The sequence below is a fragment of the Athene noctua genome, chromosome 17 (genome assembly GCF_965140245.1).
Source record: "Athene noctua chromosome 17, bAthNoc1.hap1.1, whole genome shotgun sequence".
In the NCBI taxonomy this organism is placed as follows: domain Eukaryota; kingdom Metazoa; phylum Chordata; class Aves; order Strigiformes; family Strigidae; genus Athene; species Athene noctua.
The window spans coordinates 9,673,206-9,694,013 of NC_134053.1; the positions used below are offsets into that span (position 1 = coordinate 9,673,206).

The window sequence follows — 20,808 nt, forward strand, 5'->3', positions numbered from 1 at the left end:
TCCTTCCCCTTGCACTCCTTGTACAGCCAAGCTTTGGGTGGGAGCAGGAAGAGACCTACCCCAGTCTTTACCAGACTTTGGAAAGACAATGATCACCTGCTCTCTCTAATGACTTGACATGTGAAATAGTGCAAGTAACGTGCTAGTAAAAACCGTAGCTGAGGCTTGGGGTGTTTCTCCTATTTTCTTTGGTTTTTAACATAGATGACTACAGGCTGACAATGGAGACACAGGGGAGATGAGCTCTGGTGCAACTCCACTTACTTCAGCCAAGTGTAACAGGCTGAACCTGATCTCTTGTTCCTGTTCAGCCCAACCAAGAAAGTGTGGATTTACTGTATCTTCAGTTACTTCCCCATAGCTCAGTGGAATCATGACATTTGAAATGAGCAAATCCTGGCTGACTCATGGTCATTTCCCTCGCAGTAAGGAAGGTCAGTGCTGAGAGCAATACCAAGAGAAGAGCTTCCCTTGCAGTGGGAGGCAGCCAGAGTCACAAAGGGAAAGGGCCTGTCCCCAGCCATGCCTCCCTCTGATCAGCCATAGACACACTGCAGAGCCCTGCCAGGAGCCAGTGGCCAGCATGTCTGCCAAGAGTGAAGGCAAGAGATGCAGAGGAAAGTGTGGGGAGGGATCCCCTCCTTCTAACTGCCTTCTCTCAGGAGCAACAGCATGGTCCCTGCACCACAGCCAGCCCAGACCCACAGTTCCTCATCCTGGCTTTGAGACACCCCAGCCATGTTCAGGCACCACGAGAGGCCTGTGCCACCATCTCTGCTAGTGTGCCAACATCAACACTGCACTTAAGGAGCCCAAGTAGCCTCCTGAGCCCGGTGGCTGCCTGGCTCAAAGCTCTACACCACTCACCATCTTCATTAGGACCCAACACGGACGCTATCTGCAGAGCAACTATGCACGGGACAGTGCTGAAAGGGGCAAAGAGGGCTGGGAGGGCTACCGAAGGAGGCAGGTAGCTTTCTGGGTTGTGAAAAGCTAAAATCCATTAACTAGACGAGAGACTTGGACTGAGTGAGTTCCTGAAGGCATCACAGCCCCCTCTGCATGCTTCTGAGCCTTGTGAGCCAGCTCCCATCAAGCTGACACAAGGCAGGACAACTGGCTGCTGCACTGCGCTTCCTCGCCAGCCCCAGCTGTTGGGGAAGAGCCCCAGCCAGCCGGGCCAGCAGCATTCTGGCACGAGGAGCCCCTCTCCCCACTGCCTCCTCCACCTGCTGCCTTTGTTCCTGCTGGTGTCCCGCTCCCACACGCCCGGGAACATGCCCAATGCACCGCAGCAGAGGCCACCAAGAGATGTGGCCAAGCTCTGGGGCCCTGTTACAAACCAAAGCACCCCAGGCCAAGCAAGACACATCTGTTCCCTCCCTCAGCACACACTCGGTGGTTCACCAGACATCACAGCAACACACGGTGTCAGGGGCAGAAACATTCTCAATCTGTTGCACAGAAGAGAAGCCATCCCCAGTACCAAGGTGTCTGCAGGGCTGCTGGTACCTCCAAGGCAGGGTACCACTGTCCTTCCTGATTCCCTCCTCACCTCTTTGGTGGATGTGCTGTTTAAATCAATCCACATCTCATGTGACTTCACCATTCAGCCTGGGGATAAACGGCGCCTTGCTGGGTATATTCAAAAGGGCTAAAATAAACATGGTGGGACCACAGAAAATTTGAAGAATAGCCCTTAACCCAGGTCTGAAGCAAACCTCAGAAACGTTAGAGTTTGTTCTGGGATCCTAATGCCCCTGCCTTCACTTCTTCAGGGGGGCCCTCTTGGTGTTGCAGCCTGCAGCACAAGCCATCAGCTCCCTCCCGGGCAGCCCTTCCTCCAGCCGTTCCCGTCTGGCCAGGCACGGCCGCCACATCCGCGTCTGCAGGAACCAGCACAGCCCAGCCCCAGAGAGGAGGCTGACCCTTCGCTTTCTTTCATTGCCAGAAAGCTGCATAAATTCTTAACACAAACAGTCCCCAGGGCATCTCCCTTGTACATCTGCTGCCCTGGGCCTGGGGCTGAGCACGGGAATATCAGCAAAAGCACTCGCCTACCAACATTTGCTACAGCAGAAGGAAAACCGGCTCGCAAAGCACAGCATTACCATGATAACACAAACCAGACTGTGTTTGGGCACACATGCAGCGCTAACTCCTGCCCTGAGCCCCGCCAAGCACGCCATTCAGACAGGGAATCACCGCATCAAATAACCGCGCAAAAATATGTCACGCATCTATCTCCCAGCTGTCCAACGCAGCCCTCGGCCCTGCGCCTGCAGGGGCTGCTCCCCTCCTTTCTGTCCCCGCCATCTCTCCCCTACCAGTGTCTTTCCGCTCCTCTGCTCCTCAGAGGTCTCATCTTGTGCTGCACACATCTTCTCGGGCACCATCCTCCCCCCTCCTGTCCCTGCTGCTCCCTGGCTCACAGTGCTATAAATACATCCCCGTACCTTCAGCTTGGCCGGGTGGCTTCGCTGTGCCTGCGTCCGGGGAGAAAGCAGCCGCTCCACTAACCGCTCCTGAATAATGATTGAATCCATAACCGCGGCCGGCAGGACGGACAAGCCACCGCGGGCCAAGAGAAAAAAACCCAACCCATGTGTTCCCTCCCAGCCTTCGCTAAATCCATGCGGCAGCCCCCCCGCCTACGCATGCACACACACGCAGCGCTGGCTCGGCTCGCCTCGGCGCGGCGGCCGGCGAAGCAAGGCGAGGGGAGAGGCGAGGAGAGAGGCGAGGAGAAGCGAGGAGGCTCCCATGGCAGCTGCCCGGGGTTTCCTGCCTCCGCCTGTACCGCGGGAGGAGCCTGACAGCAAGGACAGGACAAAAGCCACCGCGGCTGCTGACCAGAGCCAATGTCTCTCGCTCTGCCAGTGTCCCACAGAGAGTTTCCGCACGTACCGGACACTGTCCCAGCCATGACTCCTTTTGTCAGATGGAGGATTTCTTAGATGCCCTGACTGATATAGCTGAGACAAAGGCTCGCTCCAAGGAAACCTGCTCTCAGCAAAAACGTGCTGCTTCTGGCTGCGTGTGTGAAGGACTAAAACATCCAGAAAGCTCCCAAAAAGCAGGGTCCAAACTTAGCCCCCAGATCCTAGTCCTGGTTGACGTGGATGTGCCTCCACATGGTGCATCTGCTGTCTAGTCCGGGCTCTACTGCAGCCTCATCTCTGAATCCAATTGGAATAGCACTGATGTATTCTGGACCTTATAACAACCATTTAAGCTATGGCTGCTATAACATTTCAAAATAAAATGTATTTGTTAACCATAAAAACCCAGCCCAGCAACAGCCTAGCATGCAGAGGAAAGTCATTCAGACCTCAAGTTTGGGTTCTGAACCTGCATACAGGACCTGATTCCCAACTCTTCTATGCAGCCATAAAAACTGAATGGGAATTTATTTGAAATGGATAAAAGCTGATAATTTCATATTATCACATGATTCCAGAAATTGGAGGGTTAATATCACAGCATGTGATATAAAGTCACACAAGATGGCAACACTGGTGGTGCTGGAGGAACCTGCCACTTGCCAACGGGTTCCTGAGAAGCTTTCTGCTTGCAAACGGGGAAGGACGCAGACTGCAGCCATGCTCCTGCCTCGCTCCTGGCCAGAGCTCCTGTTGCTTCTCTCAGAACCGCAGGTCTCCAGCAGTGGCTCCACAGAGCACCTGACCAGCAGGGCCTGTAGTTGTCACCCTTGGGCCACAACCCAAGGCCTCCATCACACACGCCAAGTGTGGCTGAAGCCAGGTTCTGCTATAAGGTACCAAGTTACTGCCAGGTCTCCACTGACCTGAAGTCTGGGGGCAGCTGTGAGACTGGAAAGGACTTAGAAGCACATCACATGCTGAAAATAATAGAAAGAAGAAGGAAAATGAGGAACAGTGTTTTACCTATGCTGCCATCCTGCAAGCTCAGGGAAGGCAAGTAAGTTGCAGGCAGAAGGTCCTAAAGGCTGAGAAAAATAAATGGAAGAGAACTGAAAAACACTCCCAGAGCAGGAAAATTCCCACCATATAGTGCTGTCATACCGCATGCATGAAGACCTTTTCCAAACCACCCACTCTGCCAGCAGCATCCTTAAATTACACCCACTGGGTTTTGTTCCCTACTGTTCCTGCATGTAACAGTCAAGCGGAAGGCCTGGACTGAGATCCAGGTGTGGCAGGAATTGCCACCTCTCAGAACACATCCCCATTCTGCCTCTGCTTTGCAGCACTGCTCCATTCCTCAGGGAGCCAATAAGCCTACAACGGCCCCCCAGCCCAGTGGTAGGCCAGGCCATGCTCATGACACTTCTTTTTTTCCCTCTTAGATTCACAATGCCTAACCCTTGCTTTCCTGACTGGAGACCACCAGGGTCTGCAGCTTGTGCATGACTGAGGAGCAATGAAGGTACCACAGTGTCTGCACTGGGCAGCAAGAACAATGGCTTGTGGCACACCAAAGATGTATCCAAACCTACTTTATATAACACAGAGGTTTCACCAGTCCTTCCACACCATAAACCACAATAGCTGCAAGCAAACCCTCTCCAACCTCCACGAATTCTCACGGCTTGGTAAACCCTTGTCTGAGAACCACAGGCCACATGGCCACCAACCACAAGCGTCTTCCCAAGGCGCATGGAGACATGTTGTGTCCCCACGAGCCCACTGCACCAAATCAGAGCATTCTTCTGAGCTGGGATCACAGATGAAGTCAACCATGATTTGGTTGCAACAAAACCACAGTGTTGTTGATGGCCCCAGGAGCCATGCTGACAGTGCAGAGAGAAACAAGGAGCTACTGTGCCCTGAGTGCCTTGAGCTCTCACACATCACACATGCTCTCAAGACTGGCAGCCAGGGAGGAATTCCAGCCAGAAGGCCATGCCTGGGAACACAAAAAGCAGATTAAGACACCCAGAAGGGTAGATCTTGGTTAGAGAGCATCTTAAGGCTGAGTGCCCATGGCTTTCGACATGTTGGAGGATCAACTGGTCCCAGACTCAGCCTCCTCTGACTCTCCTAGAGATGCTCATTTTTGTTCCTCTCCCACCCAGAGTCACCAAACCAGAAATGATGGGCCAAGAAAGGACACGTCTGTGTCCCTCCGATGTACTGCATGACACACCCAGAGCTGCTGGCTCAGGTTGTTCTGTGTGTAAACATCCCAAAGACAGCCAAGCCAATCTTATTTTGCTCCTGACCTTTGTGACTGCACCCCTCTCTTTTCGCACAGCCCCTGGAAATGCCCAGTGTAAACCCTGGCCTGCTCCTCCAACAAGAAATCTGATGTACAACGTCCTTAAGAGAGGAAAAATAGCACACAGGACATGTCACAGGCAGTGTGCAGCAGAGCTCAGCAGGGAAACACACTCCTTCGCCCTTTCAAGATCTAGACCAAAACTGAATGTTTTCTTCCACTGGCTTGTGGGCCACATGCAGCTCTAAGCTTCCCTTCAGGCAGATGCTAGCAGCAGCAGCAGCAGCTCAGGGTGAAGCTGACAGCAGAATCCATGTTTCTGACTGTCAGAGAAGAGCCCTGCCTGGTCCCAACCTGCTGAACACTCAGCAAGGGAGACACAGGCTTGGGGTGCACCAAGCCCATCCCACCTCATGGACCAGCTCTTCTTTGTCAGACTGTGACAACAAAAAAGAAAGCCAAAAAAATCATCAATGAGCCTGGCACAGCCTGGCTCCTTCGCATTGCTGATGTGTCAGCCATTTGCTCACTAATAACAGGGCCTTGGCAGAGCCAAATCACGTGCCCACTCTTCTACAACATCCCTCTCCTTTGGCTCGTTGAAGCAGCTTGGGGCCAGCACAGCCCCGAGAGCTGCTCTAGGCGAGGGACGCAGCACGTCTGGGTAGTGTCCCAACAGCAACAGAGCAAAGTCTTACTTTCCCCCTTGTTAGAGGGGATTTCTAGCCTGGCATGCTGAAGATGGGCTCTGAAAAGAGGAGAGGAAACACATTATCTCATGTTTTTACACGTAAACTCACAGATGACAAAATTCACCACCAGGCCGGATCAGCCGTGCGAGGGCAGGCGGGGGCAAACTCCCACGCCGTGCTGCACTCCCCAGCCCGGGGAACAAAGAACTAGGAGCCGTGCTTCACCCACAGCGCTAATTGAAGGCAGACACAGGGCTGTGCTATCGTACAGTCATCAGAGCTGGAAGGGATACACCCATTTAAGAAAAACACCCAGCACTCAGGACCTAGCAGCAGTGACAGGCAGAGATCAGCCACACAGAGCTCAGCATGGTGGGCAGAGGCGGCTGCAAATGCGACAAGAGAGGAGCAGAAACTATGCGAGGTTGACCGAGGAGACACCAGCACAGATGAGAGACGGGGATGGGGGCAGGGAGAGGAAATTCTGTCCTCAGCTAAACTAACACCATTCTGGCCAGGTTCCAGCCACAACAACCACAGCACCACACACCTTCCTCCTGGCAGCCCCCAGCTCCCCTCAAAGCGGGGCTTCCAGCTCAGCAGCCTCCACACTCAGCCCTTTGCAAGCTCTTAGCTGTGAGGCTCAGGCCTCCTGGGCTGCCCAGGGGGATGCAGCTGTGACATCCGTCAGACAGGGGCACGGACACATCTTCTGACCTCTCAGCAATACACTATCAGTACTGACGGTGACGTGATCTCACTGTAAGCCCAAGTCTTTTCAGGTCCTCTGCTCTGCTGCTACGGGTAGCAAAGATAATATGAATGGGAGCTCGATCCAGACGTCCAGGTGTGGAGAGCTTTTCCTTCACATCAACCAGAGCATCCAGGGGAGAGAGCACAGTGTGGGGAGGCAGGACCCCAGCCAGCTCAGAGGAGAGGTCTCCCACCTGTGGGGGAGCTGGTTTCTGGCAGAGATGCTATGGCCTAAGGGCTGCAGTGTTCAGTCTCCAACCTTGGTGAGCAGCCAGGAGCATGTCCTGGAAGGAAAATCTTCAGCCTGGTCCAGACAGACACTTTTCAGCAGCACAGAGCAAGGCAATAGGGTCCCATCAGGGATGTACCCAGCCAGCCTGGCCTGCGCAGAGGGCTGGTGAAGCTGCATATCCATGGCTTGGCAGGGTCAGCACAGTCACATTGTAACAGCATTTATGTTTTTTCGTCTGAAGCAGACAAAGCTATTTTCAGAATTTCCCACAGAAGGGAAATTTGTTTTCTGGCTGTTTTCTACCAGGATGGGAAGGGCAGTTCCAGAGGAGCCATTTGCTCAAGTCAAACAGGAGCAGCAGCAGACACTAGACCCATCTCCACCTTAGACCAGGGCAACGGAGGCTGAGGAGGCAGGTGCCTTCCCTGCAGGTGCACAGCTGGGAACCTCCATGGCTCAGTTCTCACCTTCTCCTCCTGCTGCCTCCTCTCCCACTACATGGAAAGTCAGTGCTGACTTCAGACAGAAAAATCTCATGGGTATCACAAGGTTTGTACTCTGCTGCTCCATCACCAGCAGAGCTGCACACTCATCCTGAGGTTCCAGCTGACCTGGCCCAAAAGAATATGCCTTGCTGATCTAAATTCTGATGATTAATTTAACCTTGAACTTGCAAGCAAGGCTCTATGTAAGTGGTTACTGGGAGCATCAGAGCCCTGACACTTCAACCAGGCTTCATCCTTTGATGCTCAAGGAAAAGAAAGATACCAAACTAGAAATGCATAAATTCCAAAGCACAGGATTAATCTCCTGTATGTATAAGTCCCATAAGAACAATCAACACAGCAATCGGATCTCCTGTCTTTTACCTACCTCACGGGTCAAGCTTTAATTTCCGCTCAAGGATCATTGCTACTTTGTCACATAATCCCTCCAGAAATTTATCAAATTCCATTTTAAAGGCATTTGTGCTCCCTGCTTCCAGTTGAAGTACCTCACGCTTCCCAAGAGGCACTGTGTGACTCACACGATGCCTCCAATCCAAGCTCTAAAAAAGAACCAACGACCATAAGTTGCCTCTTGCTTGTTTACACTCGTGATTCCCTCTGCAGCAAATTCCCATCTCTTGTCACATCCAGCTCCTCTGCTCATCATTTAGGATAATCTGCAAAATGTAACACACTGGGCTGATGTGGAGCTGGCTGGAATTCTTCCGCAGCAGCACAGGAGGAGCCACTTCCACCCAGATCTTCCCTGCTGCCGTACCGACATGTTCCACGCGAGGGAGACGCTGGCCCGCAGAAGAGCGGGTCCCGCGTGGGGACGGGGCTGCGCCCGGTGTCGAACAGGGAGCTCCCACGAAGGCTTCCCCTTACCAGGGCCTGACAGAAATCAATTTGCAGATCAAAGCTGCAACCCTCGTTGCTTCCGCCTCACGAAGGGTCGCGGGCACTGGCACCTCCAATTGCGAACACATTCAAAAGCTCAGCAAAGGACAGGGGGTTCCAAATTTAGCCTGTTCAGACAGGAGGAGAAACCAGGCGGCGCAGGAAGGTCTGAAGCAGTCTCTCAGCACTACTTGCTGCTCATCTTTCCCTCCGCTTCATCCTCCAGCTCTGCAACAGAAACCAAGCTTGAACAGATTCCCTGCCTCTCAGCTCAAAGCCACAGCTGGGAAAACCAGAGAGAGGCAGAGCAAAGCCCTGCCAGCCCCGGGAAGCTGGGAACAGGAACTTGGGAGACAAACAGGTACACATTGCTCCATGGCACTGAAGCTGGCTGGGCTTGGGAGCTATTTGGTGGAAGAGGGTGGAAAATTATGGTGATTCATCCTCCAAAATGGAAGAGCACTGCTTCTCCAGCTCTCAGGTTCTCCATCCAAATGACAAGAGCATCAGCAGTTTTGGAAGCTCTTGATGCACATTAACATACATGAACAGAAAAAGGTTGGGGACAGGATCCTACAGAAGGTCCACTTTAAAGTTACAGGTAGTGGTCCCAATCCTGCGATCCTTACTCACCGAGTAGTCCCTTTGAAATAGAGACGACTGCTCACGTGAGTAAGGGATGCAGGATCAGGCCTGTCTACCAAAGAGGCTGAATCCTGAACTGGAGAGGACATCATGGCCTCTGAGCATCGCGAGACACCCACGCCTGGTCCAGTGGGGGCTAGTCCAAGGGCATCGTCGGGGAAGACAGTCCAGGCTGGGGCACCACAGCTGCAAACAGCGCACCGAGCACAGACCATGGAGAGCAAGGCAGTGGACAAAGGAGGCTGGAAAAGGGATGCTCCACCCAAGCAGGGATGCTCCTGGTTCATCCCCAGTATGTCCATCTCACAGATACTCCCAGCTTTGCAAAGAGGTCTTTCTTATCCCTGCTGTCCTCCCAGCAGGCTTCTGAAAACAACACTGGGAGAAAAAAAGCCAACTGTCTTGGGACAGCTCCCAACCTGTCTGGGTCTCCCAGCTATAATTAACATAACTTTAGGAGTAGCTGATGCCCACAAGGGAGGAGAATAAGCCCACTCTTAGCTCACCAGATCATTTTTAATTCCATTAGTTAAGGGGAAGAAGGCAACTCTCTACAGCAACCTTCAGTCCTTGGTAAGCACCCAAGGAGAGGAAAGCCAGTCAGCCTGTGTGAGGAATAACCCCCAAAAGTGCTGCAGACTGCACCCTTCAAGGCCAGACAGACTGCAGCTTTCAGTGGCAAGGAGGTAGAGGCACCTCCTCCTTCCTAGGGGGTCTGCTGCAGATCTCCATCCGGTGCTCAGCCCCCCAGGCTCTAGCCTCCCAGCCTCCCTCCCCGCTGTCAGCTGCCCCCATGCAGTCACACTGCGGTAACACAAAGCACAGTCCTTGTGCACACTCATGGAGATGGCAGAGGCACACGGGCACCTCCACCTTCCTTCCCTTGCCCTTGGGCTTGCACCACGAGCCCACTTGATCAGGATGAGCCTGTTGAGAGGGTGCCAGGCATTTACCCTCCTCCCTTTGCACCTGCACAGCTCTGCCCACCCTCCACCGACACACGACACAGCTGTAGCCGGCTGCAAAGTGCTGTCCCTTGGAGCCTAGCACAGAGCAGTGTCCCCAGAGGAGGCAGCTATGTGGCTTACAGTCTCACCCAGCTCCCTGCGACGAGCACTCAACCATCTGCCATCCCAGAAGGGAGCCCCGAGAGCCTTTTTCCCAGCCCCACCATATGACCAGACTGTGCAAACCTCACTGCCCACATCAGTCTGCCCAAGGCTGGGGCCTGTGTTGGGACTAGTGTCTGTCTTTGCAGATAATTAGATTCCCTTTCCATTTCCTTTTTCCTCCTGATGGTTTCTCAGGCTGGCAGTTCCCCTGCAGCTCTGCACAATCCAGCAGCATTAGTCAGAGGGAAATTCTGCTCCCTTCCTCTCCTGGATGTTGCTCTTGGTTCAATATAAACAGCAGAATGAACTGCGCAACAATTTCAGTACTTCATTGCAGGAGCATTTGTCCTTTACAGCCTGGCAAACACAGCTTTCCCTCCCATACCTGCACCCTGCCCCTTCTCCACAAATGACACCAAAAATGCATGTGATTCAAATGAGTGTGATGTTGGCAACTGGAAGCAATTAGCCAATCAGCAGGAATAAGCAGTCAGCTACAGTGGGGTTGCAGCACACCTCTATTTATGAGTGTAGAACACTCCTTTCGGTTAAGGCCTAAAAAAAGCATACCTGATTATTAGCAGTGGTGTGAGATGCTCTCAGGAAAAGATCATAACACTCTCCCGCAGGAAACCTGAGGAAGAGATGGAGCAACAACAAAAATGGGGTAAATAAACACAGAGCTGTCTCAGATTTCCCAGAAAAGGGAAAGAGTGTGTGCCCAGGCGAAGCATCCAGAGATCCTCACTGAGCATACGAGATGTCTGTCCTTCTCCCCTGACACTAAGCAGGGGCTTCCTGGGAAGCAGTACTTGTACCTGAAGTCCTGATGGTTGCAAAAGCATCCCCAGGACCTGCAGAGATGCAGAGCCACATCATCTCCACCTGACAGACAACAGCAGAGGAGTTATCCTGCTGGGATTTACAGCTCCCCCACAGATCACCCCTCACAGGAGATGTATAGACTGAGGTTTTTCAGAGATGATCTGTCAGTTCTGACCTCTTGTACCCTGTAACATGCTGTGTTCTCCACAGGCAATGTCCTGAGCCCATGCAGAGCACTGCAAGTCTCACAATCCTCCAGTGCAAACCATCAAGAGACTTCCAGCAGCTCTGCATCACCGCCCAGGCTGGGTAGTTTCTGCTCTCCACCTGGCTGCAAAAACCAAACTGTCACCTGCCCATGGAGGGGGCTTTGAAAGGACTTTCAGAAGATTTCAAGAGCTTGCTGCTGACTCTCTCCCCCCAGATCCATGCCAGCCCATTGCTGGCTGCCCACCAAGCACTGCAAGTTACCCAGGTGTGCTGCTGGCAGGCTTGCTGGCCACAAGGACCGAGACACTGCAGCCATTGAGCAGTTGGTGCCTCTTCCACCATTTGCGGCCTGGCTGGGCTTCCCAGGGCCTGGCACACCATGTACACCAGCGACTGCAGCAGGTCAGTGCTGCTGCTGCACAGCGGCAGCACAGCGCGGTGTTCCCGAAGGGAATCACAGCCCCGGCTGACCCAGAGAGGTCCCCAGCACAGCTGTGTTGTGGGCCACCAACACAGCTGTGGGACTGGCCAGGTAGATACAAAGCCTAGCAGCTTGCTGTACGAAAGAAGAGCAAAGGTAAGGGCTGCAAGGCAGCAAATGGCTGCGCTCATCCCACACTTCAAAGACTGTTAACATTCTTTACAGCCCAAGGCTTGTGCGGCTCAGGCCAGTGGAAAGAGGCCGGGGACTAGACTGTTCCCCAGTTCCCTGTGGCTGTGCAGCCATCCAGCGTTCACACTGGCTCCTTGTAGCCTGCTAGCACAGACACCAAGGCTGAGGCTGGGAGGATGCTGTCAGAATAATCAAAGAGGGAAACAAGAGATGCTCTCCAACACCTTTTTCTCCCCTTCTCCTCCATCTACTTGCTCCAGCAACACCAAGCCTGGTTACACCTCTGCTACACAACTCACCTCTTCTCCATGCCTTGCAGCATGACTGGAGTTTCACATTTTGTTAAATGCTGTGATGATGAGAGAAAACTTCAAGTCACTGAATATCTAAATCAAATTGTGCTGTCAAAGGGAATTTAAACAAAGTTTCTTCCAAGCTTAAGGGTAATGGCAACTGCTGAGTGTTGCTTCTCCTTATCAGAGATGCTGACAAGTAGGGAAAAAATTAGAATAGTTAGTCTGAGTTTGTAGTGAAATAAAGCAAAATACTTGGATAGAGAAGTATCTGGCTCAGAGTCTTAGCAGAGACTGTGCTGGATACCAGAGAGCTACACATGCCCTTCCATAATACTGGTGTGATATGCGGGGTCTGGAACTCACAGTAGTGGTGACCATATGGATTATTTACCAAGACTGATGGACACTGACAGGTCCCAGTGGCTCTGTGGTACCCAAAGGAACACCCTCTCTCCAAGGCTGCTACAGGAAACACCACAGCTCGCTGGGCGGGGAGGTCAGCTCACAGTCACAGTGCTCTTGCAACAGAGGCAGTAACAGGCACCCTGGCACAGAGCCGTGAGCCAGCATGCCCTGTCAGCGCAGCAGCCTCGCTCTGCTTCGGTCCAGCCCCAAACTTCATTAGCAGTTTTGCAGCAGTGAGAGATTCCTGCTAACCGCTGAGATGACACCATCTGTTTCCACTTACGTGCTGGCTCACAGGAATGGCTATAGCGTAAAGGACTCTAGAGAGACTTTGCTCTCCTGAACAGTCAGCCAGTTGGGACAGACACAGTCGGAATTCACCCTCACCAAAGTGACCTAGTACCTCCCTTCTGTGCAAAATACACACCTGGGGGGCACAGCAGCCCTCCCACTTTGGTTGTGCTACCAAGCTCTGTCATACACCCACCCACAGGCCACTTCCCTGCAGGCACAGAGAACCTGCTCCCAGCAGACAGCACAACTGCACTGACTTAGCAGAGGAGGGACTGATGAAGCTGTTCCCACATTTCTTGGTCTGCCCTCTACAAAGCCAAATGCAATCTGCCACTAATAAGCAACAATCCCAAAGTTAACAGCTACCGGGCTGTCCTTCTATATCAAGGTTGTGCAGAGATCACACCGTGCAGAGAAATCGTTGCCTAGATACCTTTTTCATGTATTCATTTTAATGTATGCTCTGCTTGGGACAACCAACCTGCCCCAAAAAGCAGCAAGACGTGCCAGCAGTGCCAGTGCAGCCCTAACCAGCACAAAAGCATAGAGCAGACAGTGGAGATAAAAAATGGTAGCGTGTAGTATGGGAGTGTCTAGGCGGCTTCTGAAAACAGAATCAGGAGGAGGAAAAGGATAAAAATGGGGGACACCCTGTGTGGGCAGGGCTAAGGAAGTATTGGCCCTGTCTGTCAGCTGAACTGCTGGAGGAGGACTCTGCTGCCTCGTTTTACCAGTCACACCTGCCTTGGGAGGGAAAATAGTCCTCTTGCTCAACAGGAGGTTTCATGCTTCGAAACAGATTGCTTAATTCTTGGCAATTTGCGTTCAGCAACTACCCTCTTCCTGTGGTTACTGCTTCCTCTCTGAGCACACACTGTTTTTCAGAGTCAGAAGAAACATTATGCTCCTCTCAGCCTTCCCCCCCACCCTGCAATTCCCCTCAGTGATTCCTCCTTTTAGAAGAACTGGTGCCTGTAGCGTGAAAGGGAATGAAAGAGATCAAACAAATGAATTTCTAATAATTATTAAGACTAACCTGTGATGTGATATATGAAAGCTTTGTTTGTGCCTTGCTTCATTTGTTTTAAAGCTTTGCTTGTGTTTTGCTTCATTTGTTTCTCAAGGACTCCTGACTTCTCAACTATTTCCCGAGGTCCCTTTGTCTATTTAGGTAAGATTGAAACTCTCATTAGGCTCCCTACGTAAATCACTGATAGCAGACTCAAGGCCTTCAGCGGACACTTGGGCAACTACTAGAATAAGATAAGCGGGGCTCTAACAAAGAGACACAGAGACCCTATTATAGGGAAACTGATTTTGCTGACTCAGGAGGGAGACACCTGGACTTTACTTCACAGCGCATGCTCCGGAAAGAGAGTGAACTAGCAAACACTGTGAAGAAGACTACTTACTTCCTACCTCGACCACTGAAGACCCTCACCCTATTTTCACTACACATTCCTGGACTATGTAGATGAATTCTGGGAGCTCATTATCATAAGACACCCTTTCTAGGGGATCTAATGAATATGTGTGATTTGTGTGTCTGTAAACTGATGTCCCTTACTAATTCTTGGGAGCCCTTATGGTGGAGAATCCCCAGGGTGACCCCAGCGCTGTCAATAAAAGAATACCCGCTTAACAGCTATACTGGATTCTGACCGTTAATTTATTTCAGGTGGATTCACAACCTCAGCAGAGAGTGACAGAACATGCACTAAGTTCTCCTTTCCTTCTCAACAAAATCTTCATAGTCTTGCTTGGAGAGCAGTGAACCAAGTTTTCCTGGAGCACAGTGCTTTTAGGTGAGAAAGGATTAAACACCAGGACATACCATGAACAAAATGTAGCAGCAGCAGCACACTGGGAGACTGTAGTAGTGACAACCAGCTGGGCAAAACTGCCACAAAATCAAAAGCCTAGAGCATCCTACACAGCTTCATGGAGGAGATCCTTCCCAACATGATCTTGTCCTGTTGCCCCATTCCCACCACCAGCTTCTCAGCTCACCTGTGGTTTCGCATGCCCCACCACCACTGTGGAGTGGCAGCCCTGAACCTCCTGGCAGCAGCTCCTGCAGGAACAGCCACGCTCAGCACCACACCAGTGCGGCACCGATGCTGCAACCTGAGACAGGAGAGCGGCCAGACCTCGAGTCCATTCTCAATAGCTGGAGAAGTCAGCTTTCTCTAAAGCATATCCTCCTCTAACAAGTGTATCCAGTGTAACAGCCCAAGCATAGGAACTTCCCTCACTTCTCCAATCTGACTTTGCTTTGCTGTCACATACTGTCAAGCAGTTCCATTCAGCCCTGCTCTGCTGAACTCTTTCCAAGGCATACTTCTCCTCAAAGCCCCAGATATAGTGACATTGCCATCCCTGGTCCATTTCAGCCCTGTCCCAGTTACCCTGAGACCACTTCTGGGGGATTTATGCATTGCAGGGAACACACACAGCCTGTACACACACAGCTTCAGGCCACACACATGGCACAGAGCAGGCAGGCTGCTGAACACTGGGACCTGAGAGGCCAGGAGAGTCCTGCCTCCTGCAGCTACTCAGCCCACCGGGTAAAGCCCTGCTCAGGCAAGCAGGACCTGCTGCAAAGACCTCCCACAGCGAAGGAAGAACCAGCGACCCTGCCACCAGGCTGCTGGCTAGCCCTGAACCAGGGGAGGTCTGGAGCAGCGCAGCAGGGCTGGGCACAGAGCCCCACATTAGCATCCCAGCTCCAGAGCTGACAAACCTCCCGCTGAAGGCAGTGCCTGGTACAAGGGCTCATTTGTTCCTGACACACAAGCCCATTCCAGGCTGCCGCTCAGACACCTCTTCTTTATTGTGCCCTCCTGACTCCAGCAACAGGCAGGGCTTGGGGCTCAATGGCCCCTTTCTGGATGCTGCTGGGGCTCAACACAGGAGGCCACAGATGGCCGGGGACTGCCAAGATCCTGAGCCCTGCCAAGCAGCGACACTGGCACCACATGTCCTTCACCACTGACAGCAGCACAACCCTTCCTTGGGGCTCTGCTGACCCAAACCCTTTTTCACAGAGATGGCAGAGCTCCTGTCACCCAGCCAGCCACAGTCACCTGCCACTGCACTCCAGTGTCATGGGCACAGTTGTGGGATGCTGAGAAAAGGAGACATTTTTGTGCGAAATCCCTGCTTGTCCATGCACTTTCAGATTGTTCCATTGCATACAGGCATGGAGACAACTCTGAAGCAGGAAGGAGGAAAATGGGACTGTAAACTCTTGTCCTCACCATAACACAGTCATGATGGGATATGCTTCCAGTCCCTGCTCTCAGTGCAACAGGGAAAAGGGGCAGGAGGGCTGGGGAAAGCCTCTTGCCAGATCCCACGAATGGTTAAACTCTCCCTATTTAGCAGTGGTGAGAGGGCATTTATCTCCAAGCAAGAGTCTTGATACCACCTGGGATGAGGCCAAGAGAAAAGCAAATTCCTCCAGTGAACTTATTCCCCTCCTATACCGCCTACCAAGCTACAGGGAGTTTCCTCTGCAGCCACACAGCCACAGGGACATGAGAAAAGACTGCTTTTATTTTCCCACCCATAGTCTGCCACAGCCCAGCATCTCTTCAGCTTGAGCTCTCGCCAGAAGACATCTAGGCTCAAGAGGAAGTGGCTGGACTCTCCCACATGGCTGTGAGACAGCACTTGGAAGCTGTCCTTACTGAAGCACACAGTCGCTTACTGAAGTCCAGAGCTGCGCCTGGCAGACCAGCTTCAGCAGCCAGGGTAGAGCTGGGCTTGCTAGACATCAGCAGAGTCCAAAGACTCCAGGCTCCAACTGTGCAAGAGAAAATCCTGGCCATCTCAGAGTAGCAGACATCAAGGCAGGAGGAAGAAGGGCCCTTTGCCATGTCAGGAAGAATAATTCTATGGTAATTTCTGCAAGCAGCGTCTGCCTGTGGTCTCCCAAGCTCCCCACCACTGCCTGGGACCTGGAGCTGACACCCCAGTCAGCTCCCACCCCACACTCCAGATCCTCAGAACTCCCACAGACATCTCTGCTTCTAGAAAGCAAAGCCTCCGGGAGGGCTCTGATCCTCTTTTCTACTGATCCAGTAGGCCCTTGGATACAAAGATGCCAGCAGAGGCTCCCTCTCCATGCACATACCTTCAGCACCTTCCTGCACGAACACACAACTGCACTGAGCACGTCTTCCAGCCGGGCACAGCTCAGCACCCTGCAGGACAGGCCTGAACTTTCCATCAGGAAACTGCTCCAATATGTGCCATTGCCAGAAAGGTCTCTTGTCCAACACTGGTGCTGCTCCTCCACGGGGCCATTCCCTCCACCAGTATAAAAGGGGACACATCACCCCCCCTGCCCCTCCTGGCAGGGGTCACAACCATTAAAGAGAGCAGCACAACAGCTCAGACATCTCTGAGCAGCCTTAGATCCTGGTAACTGAGGCGACATGCCAGGACCTCGCAGGGCTGGAGCTGCATCTTACCAACACCCACACTCAGGGGGCTGGCTGGCAGACTGCAGGAGGCCTCGAGATGAGATCCCACCCCGTACATGCCCAGAGCACTCTGCTGACTAGGAAGCACAGGGCCCTCCCCAGAGCTGCAGCCCCTCGCCTGTGTTGTTCAAAGAGTGGTGTAAGCTGTGGCCATGGCTCCAATTGCTGCTCCACCTCAGAGCTGGAGACGGATGAGGTCACCTCCAGTCTGAAATCACTTCCGTTCTCAAGCTGCTCTCAAGACTGTGTCACACCGAAAAGAGCGAGATGGGTGGGGAGGGAAACCCAAATCAGTGGAGCATGTTCCCTATTAGGAGCTCAACACTTCATTAATCTCTGCCTGCCAGTCAACTGCCATCCAAACTCTCCACCCTCCCTCCTTCCCCTACAAGAACAAACCCAGCAGGAACTGCTTTGAGTTAAATAGCACAAGCTGCAGGGGACTACACTTGACCCCCAGCTCCCCAAATTCAACCCAAGCAGAGCAGCAGGGAGAAATTGCAGCTTGGTGCTGTCAGACGAGCTCAGCCACACCACTCCACCTTGTGCCCAGCTCCAACTGCTGGTCTTCAAATGCCTGCACTGCAGCAGCCCAACTCTTTCTCCCCACGCACATCATGTTGGAAATGGTTTGTACTGGCAACTGATCCTATCCACGCAGCACTGAGCACCAACATCACAGCCCCAGGGGCCTCTCCAGCACAGCCCCATTCTCTACTGTCCAGCTGGCCACACTGGCCAAGGTGGCAGCAAGGTTCTCCCACCGGGATCAGGCAGTACTTAATCCAATGCCTGAGGAACCAGGCTGAGCAAGGAGGATGGAAATTCAGGTCACCAGCATAGGGTAGTCCTATGGAAAAGAACCTTGCAATGGTCACACTTGGCCAGGAGAAACCAGACTGACAGTTTAGTGGCATCATTTTAAACACACAATGACCACAGATGAGTCAGTGTCTCATTCTTGGAAGCACTAAACTGACCACAGTACCCAACAGGGCCTCAAGCAGTAATGGCCAAGGCACATCACTGTCACACAGTTCTGTCCTACACTGTCATGGTTTTTCCCCCCCTCACTCCAGATTTTGCTCTACACAGGAAGGCACTGGAATTCTGTGGGTCTCTTCCAGAATTCCCAGTCCCATTGCAATGGCGGACATTGGGTGGGGCCATTTTTTCAGCAAATACAGCTCCTGCAATCCATACACTCTTTGGATCCACCCAACTGCAGCCCATGCACATGGCCTTGGCCTCATGTGTGCCACAGCAGCGACTGGCCAAAGCAACACTGGGCATGACATCGTCTCAGTACCATGGGGTAACGGGAGCTATTGCAAATGCAATGGACAGAGTATGCTTGAGTGCGCAGCTACAGATCACATGCTGCGTATTTCTAGGACTTCCTTCAAGCAGAATCAAGACTGGAACTCAGGACTATGTGCGCTGCCAATCCTGTGCTAGTTTCTCTGGATCACGCGACACCCCTGGGGCTGAACAGCAGGAGAAGTACAACGTGACCACTTCTCCCAGAGGACATTTTGCTCCCCAGCCTCTTTCCAGAGGCCAGTCCTGTATACCAACCAGACAAAACCACAATGAAAGCAAGAGCTTTCTTCCTTGTGGGCTTCATCCCTACAAGAAGTAGTGGGCACCAGAGAAAGGAACCTGTCTTAAATCCCGGCACTAGGCACAGACCTGGACTGTACAGGTGGTTCCTCTTCAGCATGGGCTAGGAATAAATTAGGCTGCAGGACTGACACATTTCAGTAGAGGAAGCAACAGGCTGTTCCCACCTGGCTGCATTCCCACCAGCTTCTTTCTTCCAGTTCTGGCTTTCACACCTGTAACTCGGTAAGATGCCAGCAGAAGTCATCACCATGGTGAGGAGGAGCTGGTGGGGAAGCAATATCCAACAGACAGCTTGCCTTGGCGGGGAGATGAGGAGCCACAGACCTCCTCCTGAGCAGCGTCTGCTCGCTCCCAACAGGAGAGCTCTAACAGCAATGAGCTGAGCAGGGCGTGCTTCACACCCCACTGCCATGAGAAACACCAACCACTACACAGAAGGAACAGGTCTGAAGTTGAACATTTGTGCTAAGGTGATTCCTGAGGCTCACACACCTCTGGGAAGCTTCAGTTGTGGTGTGATTGACTCACGGAGGAGCGGAGACACTCACTCATCAAAGTAGCTCCTGTGTATTCCTAAAAATCATGGCCTCCAGACAGAAGTGCCTCTAGACAGAGGTGTTATGTCCTGGGCTTCAGTTCTGCCACCTCTAAACAGCAGTGGAGAGAACTTCACTATGAACACCCACACCTGCATGGGCTGGGCCAGCGATGCCTGCCAACCCTTGAGGATCCTGGGGTGGAAGGCATTCAGAAAGGGTTGTTCTCTTCACCCTGAGCCCAGACACCCTGGAGAGCTGAGCCACACTCTCTGTCTCAAAAAACCTACATCAGCACTGTTTGAAGAAGACTCCTGCTTGCTATAAGCTTCATGCTTTTTCAGTACTCAGGTACTCCTTGTGTGCAGGAATGGGCAGCCATTTGGTCTGCCAACAACTGTACATGAATAATCCTGCAAGAACAGGCATGCACTAACACTCCCACAGAGTTCTCCTATATGTTGTTGTTTTTCTGTTTTGGTTTGGTTTTGGTTTTTTAATTTTTATTTTTAAATTGCTCAATATACAGGTAAAACCCATTCCGACTGAAAGCAAAGGCTTCACTCAGGGCAGCTCAGTAAGAATCAGACTGTGCTGTATTTGAGGAACTCACAGGGAAGATTCACATAAACATACAAAACCACACCCTGTATTTTCCAAAACTAGAAGCTGGAAATATCCTCTGAGGGACTGTTAAACAATCGGGATGGCAAGATCTGAAGATATGGTATGATATCTGAGGAGATGCTCTGAAATCTGTTAGTATATGAAGAGCAACAGAAAGTAATCTAATTCAAGAAAAAATCTCTTCCCAGGCAAACCAGGCTTCCTCTGTGCAAAGAAATTCCATGGATGTAAGGACATCAGTGCCCTGGTGGAGTTCGAGATGATGAAGGTTGTATTTTCCTTTTCCAGTAATACTTAGATTTAACTATATAAACTGTTCCTCTGGGAGCAGATCCTATTTCATTGTTTGCGCAAGAGTCTTAGAGTTGGATTTTAAAGGTGAAAGCACCCACTCCTGAACTGCAGGAAGCCCAGTCAATACAGATGTTCTTGCTATAGCAAACAGCTGCTTTGTTACACTTCTCTCAAATTCTTTGCCATGCCATCCTCTCTGTCATTGGCACAGCCAGAAAGAGCAGGACATGGGAGGAGTTCAACCAGACAAGAAGAGCCTTGATTATCCACGCTGCATAAGGTAAGAAGAGATCTGCAATAGCAAAGCCTACATGAGTTTTTCAGGCTGTGATGAGTCTAGGTGAAGTGGAGACAGGCACATGGGATGCAGAAGCATCCAGTCTCAGGGCAAAGCACTGCCTAGCTCTTCAGCCAGGGATTTGGCATCCAGGGAGTGGACTGCTATCAGCTACACACTCCCAGAGAGCACATCCCCATGTGCAGGGTGCTGAACCAGAGCACAAAGGCAATCTCAGCCCCTTGTATGCCATCGGAAGCATTCAAGAAAACTAACAGGCACACAGAT

The 20,808-nt window shown here is 52.0% G+C and overlaps 1 protein-coding gene across 4 annotated transcripts in view; it reads right to left on the bottom strand.

Moving 5' to 3' along the window:
• Positions 1–20,808, bottom strand: part of SEPTIN5 (septin 5) — a 48,173-nt gene that overhangs the window by 13,607 nt on the left and 13,758 nt on the right. The window contains exon 1 of one of the 4 annotated variants that reach the window (XM_074921194.1): positions 2,457–2,777. The exons of 2 other annotated variants lie outside the window; for them this stretch is intronic. In XM_074921194.1, coding sequence (XP_074777295.1) covers positions 2,457–2,546 — 90 coding nt within the window. In that variant the 5' untranslated portion in view covers positions 2,547–2,777. Of the gene's footprint in view, positions 1–2,456; positions 2,779–20,808 lie in introns of those variants that run through there. One more of the 4 variants, XM_074921198.1, reaches the window with a different exon arrangement.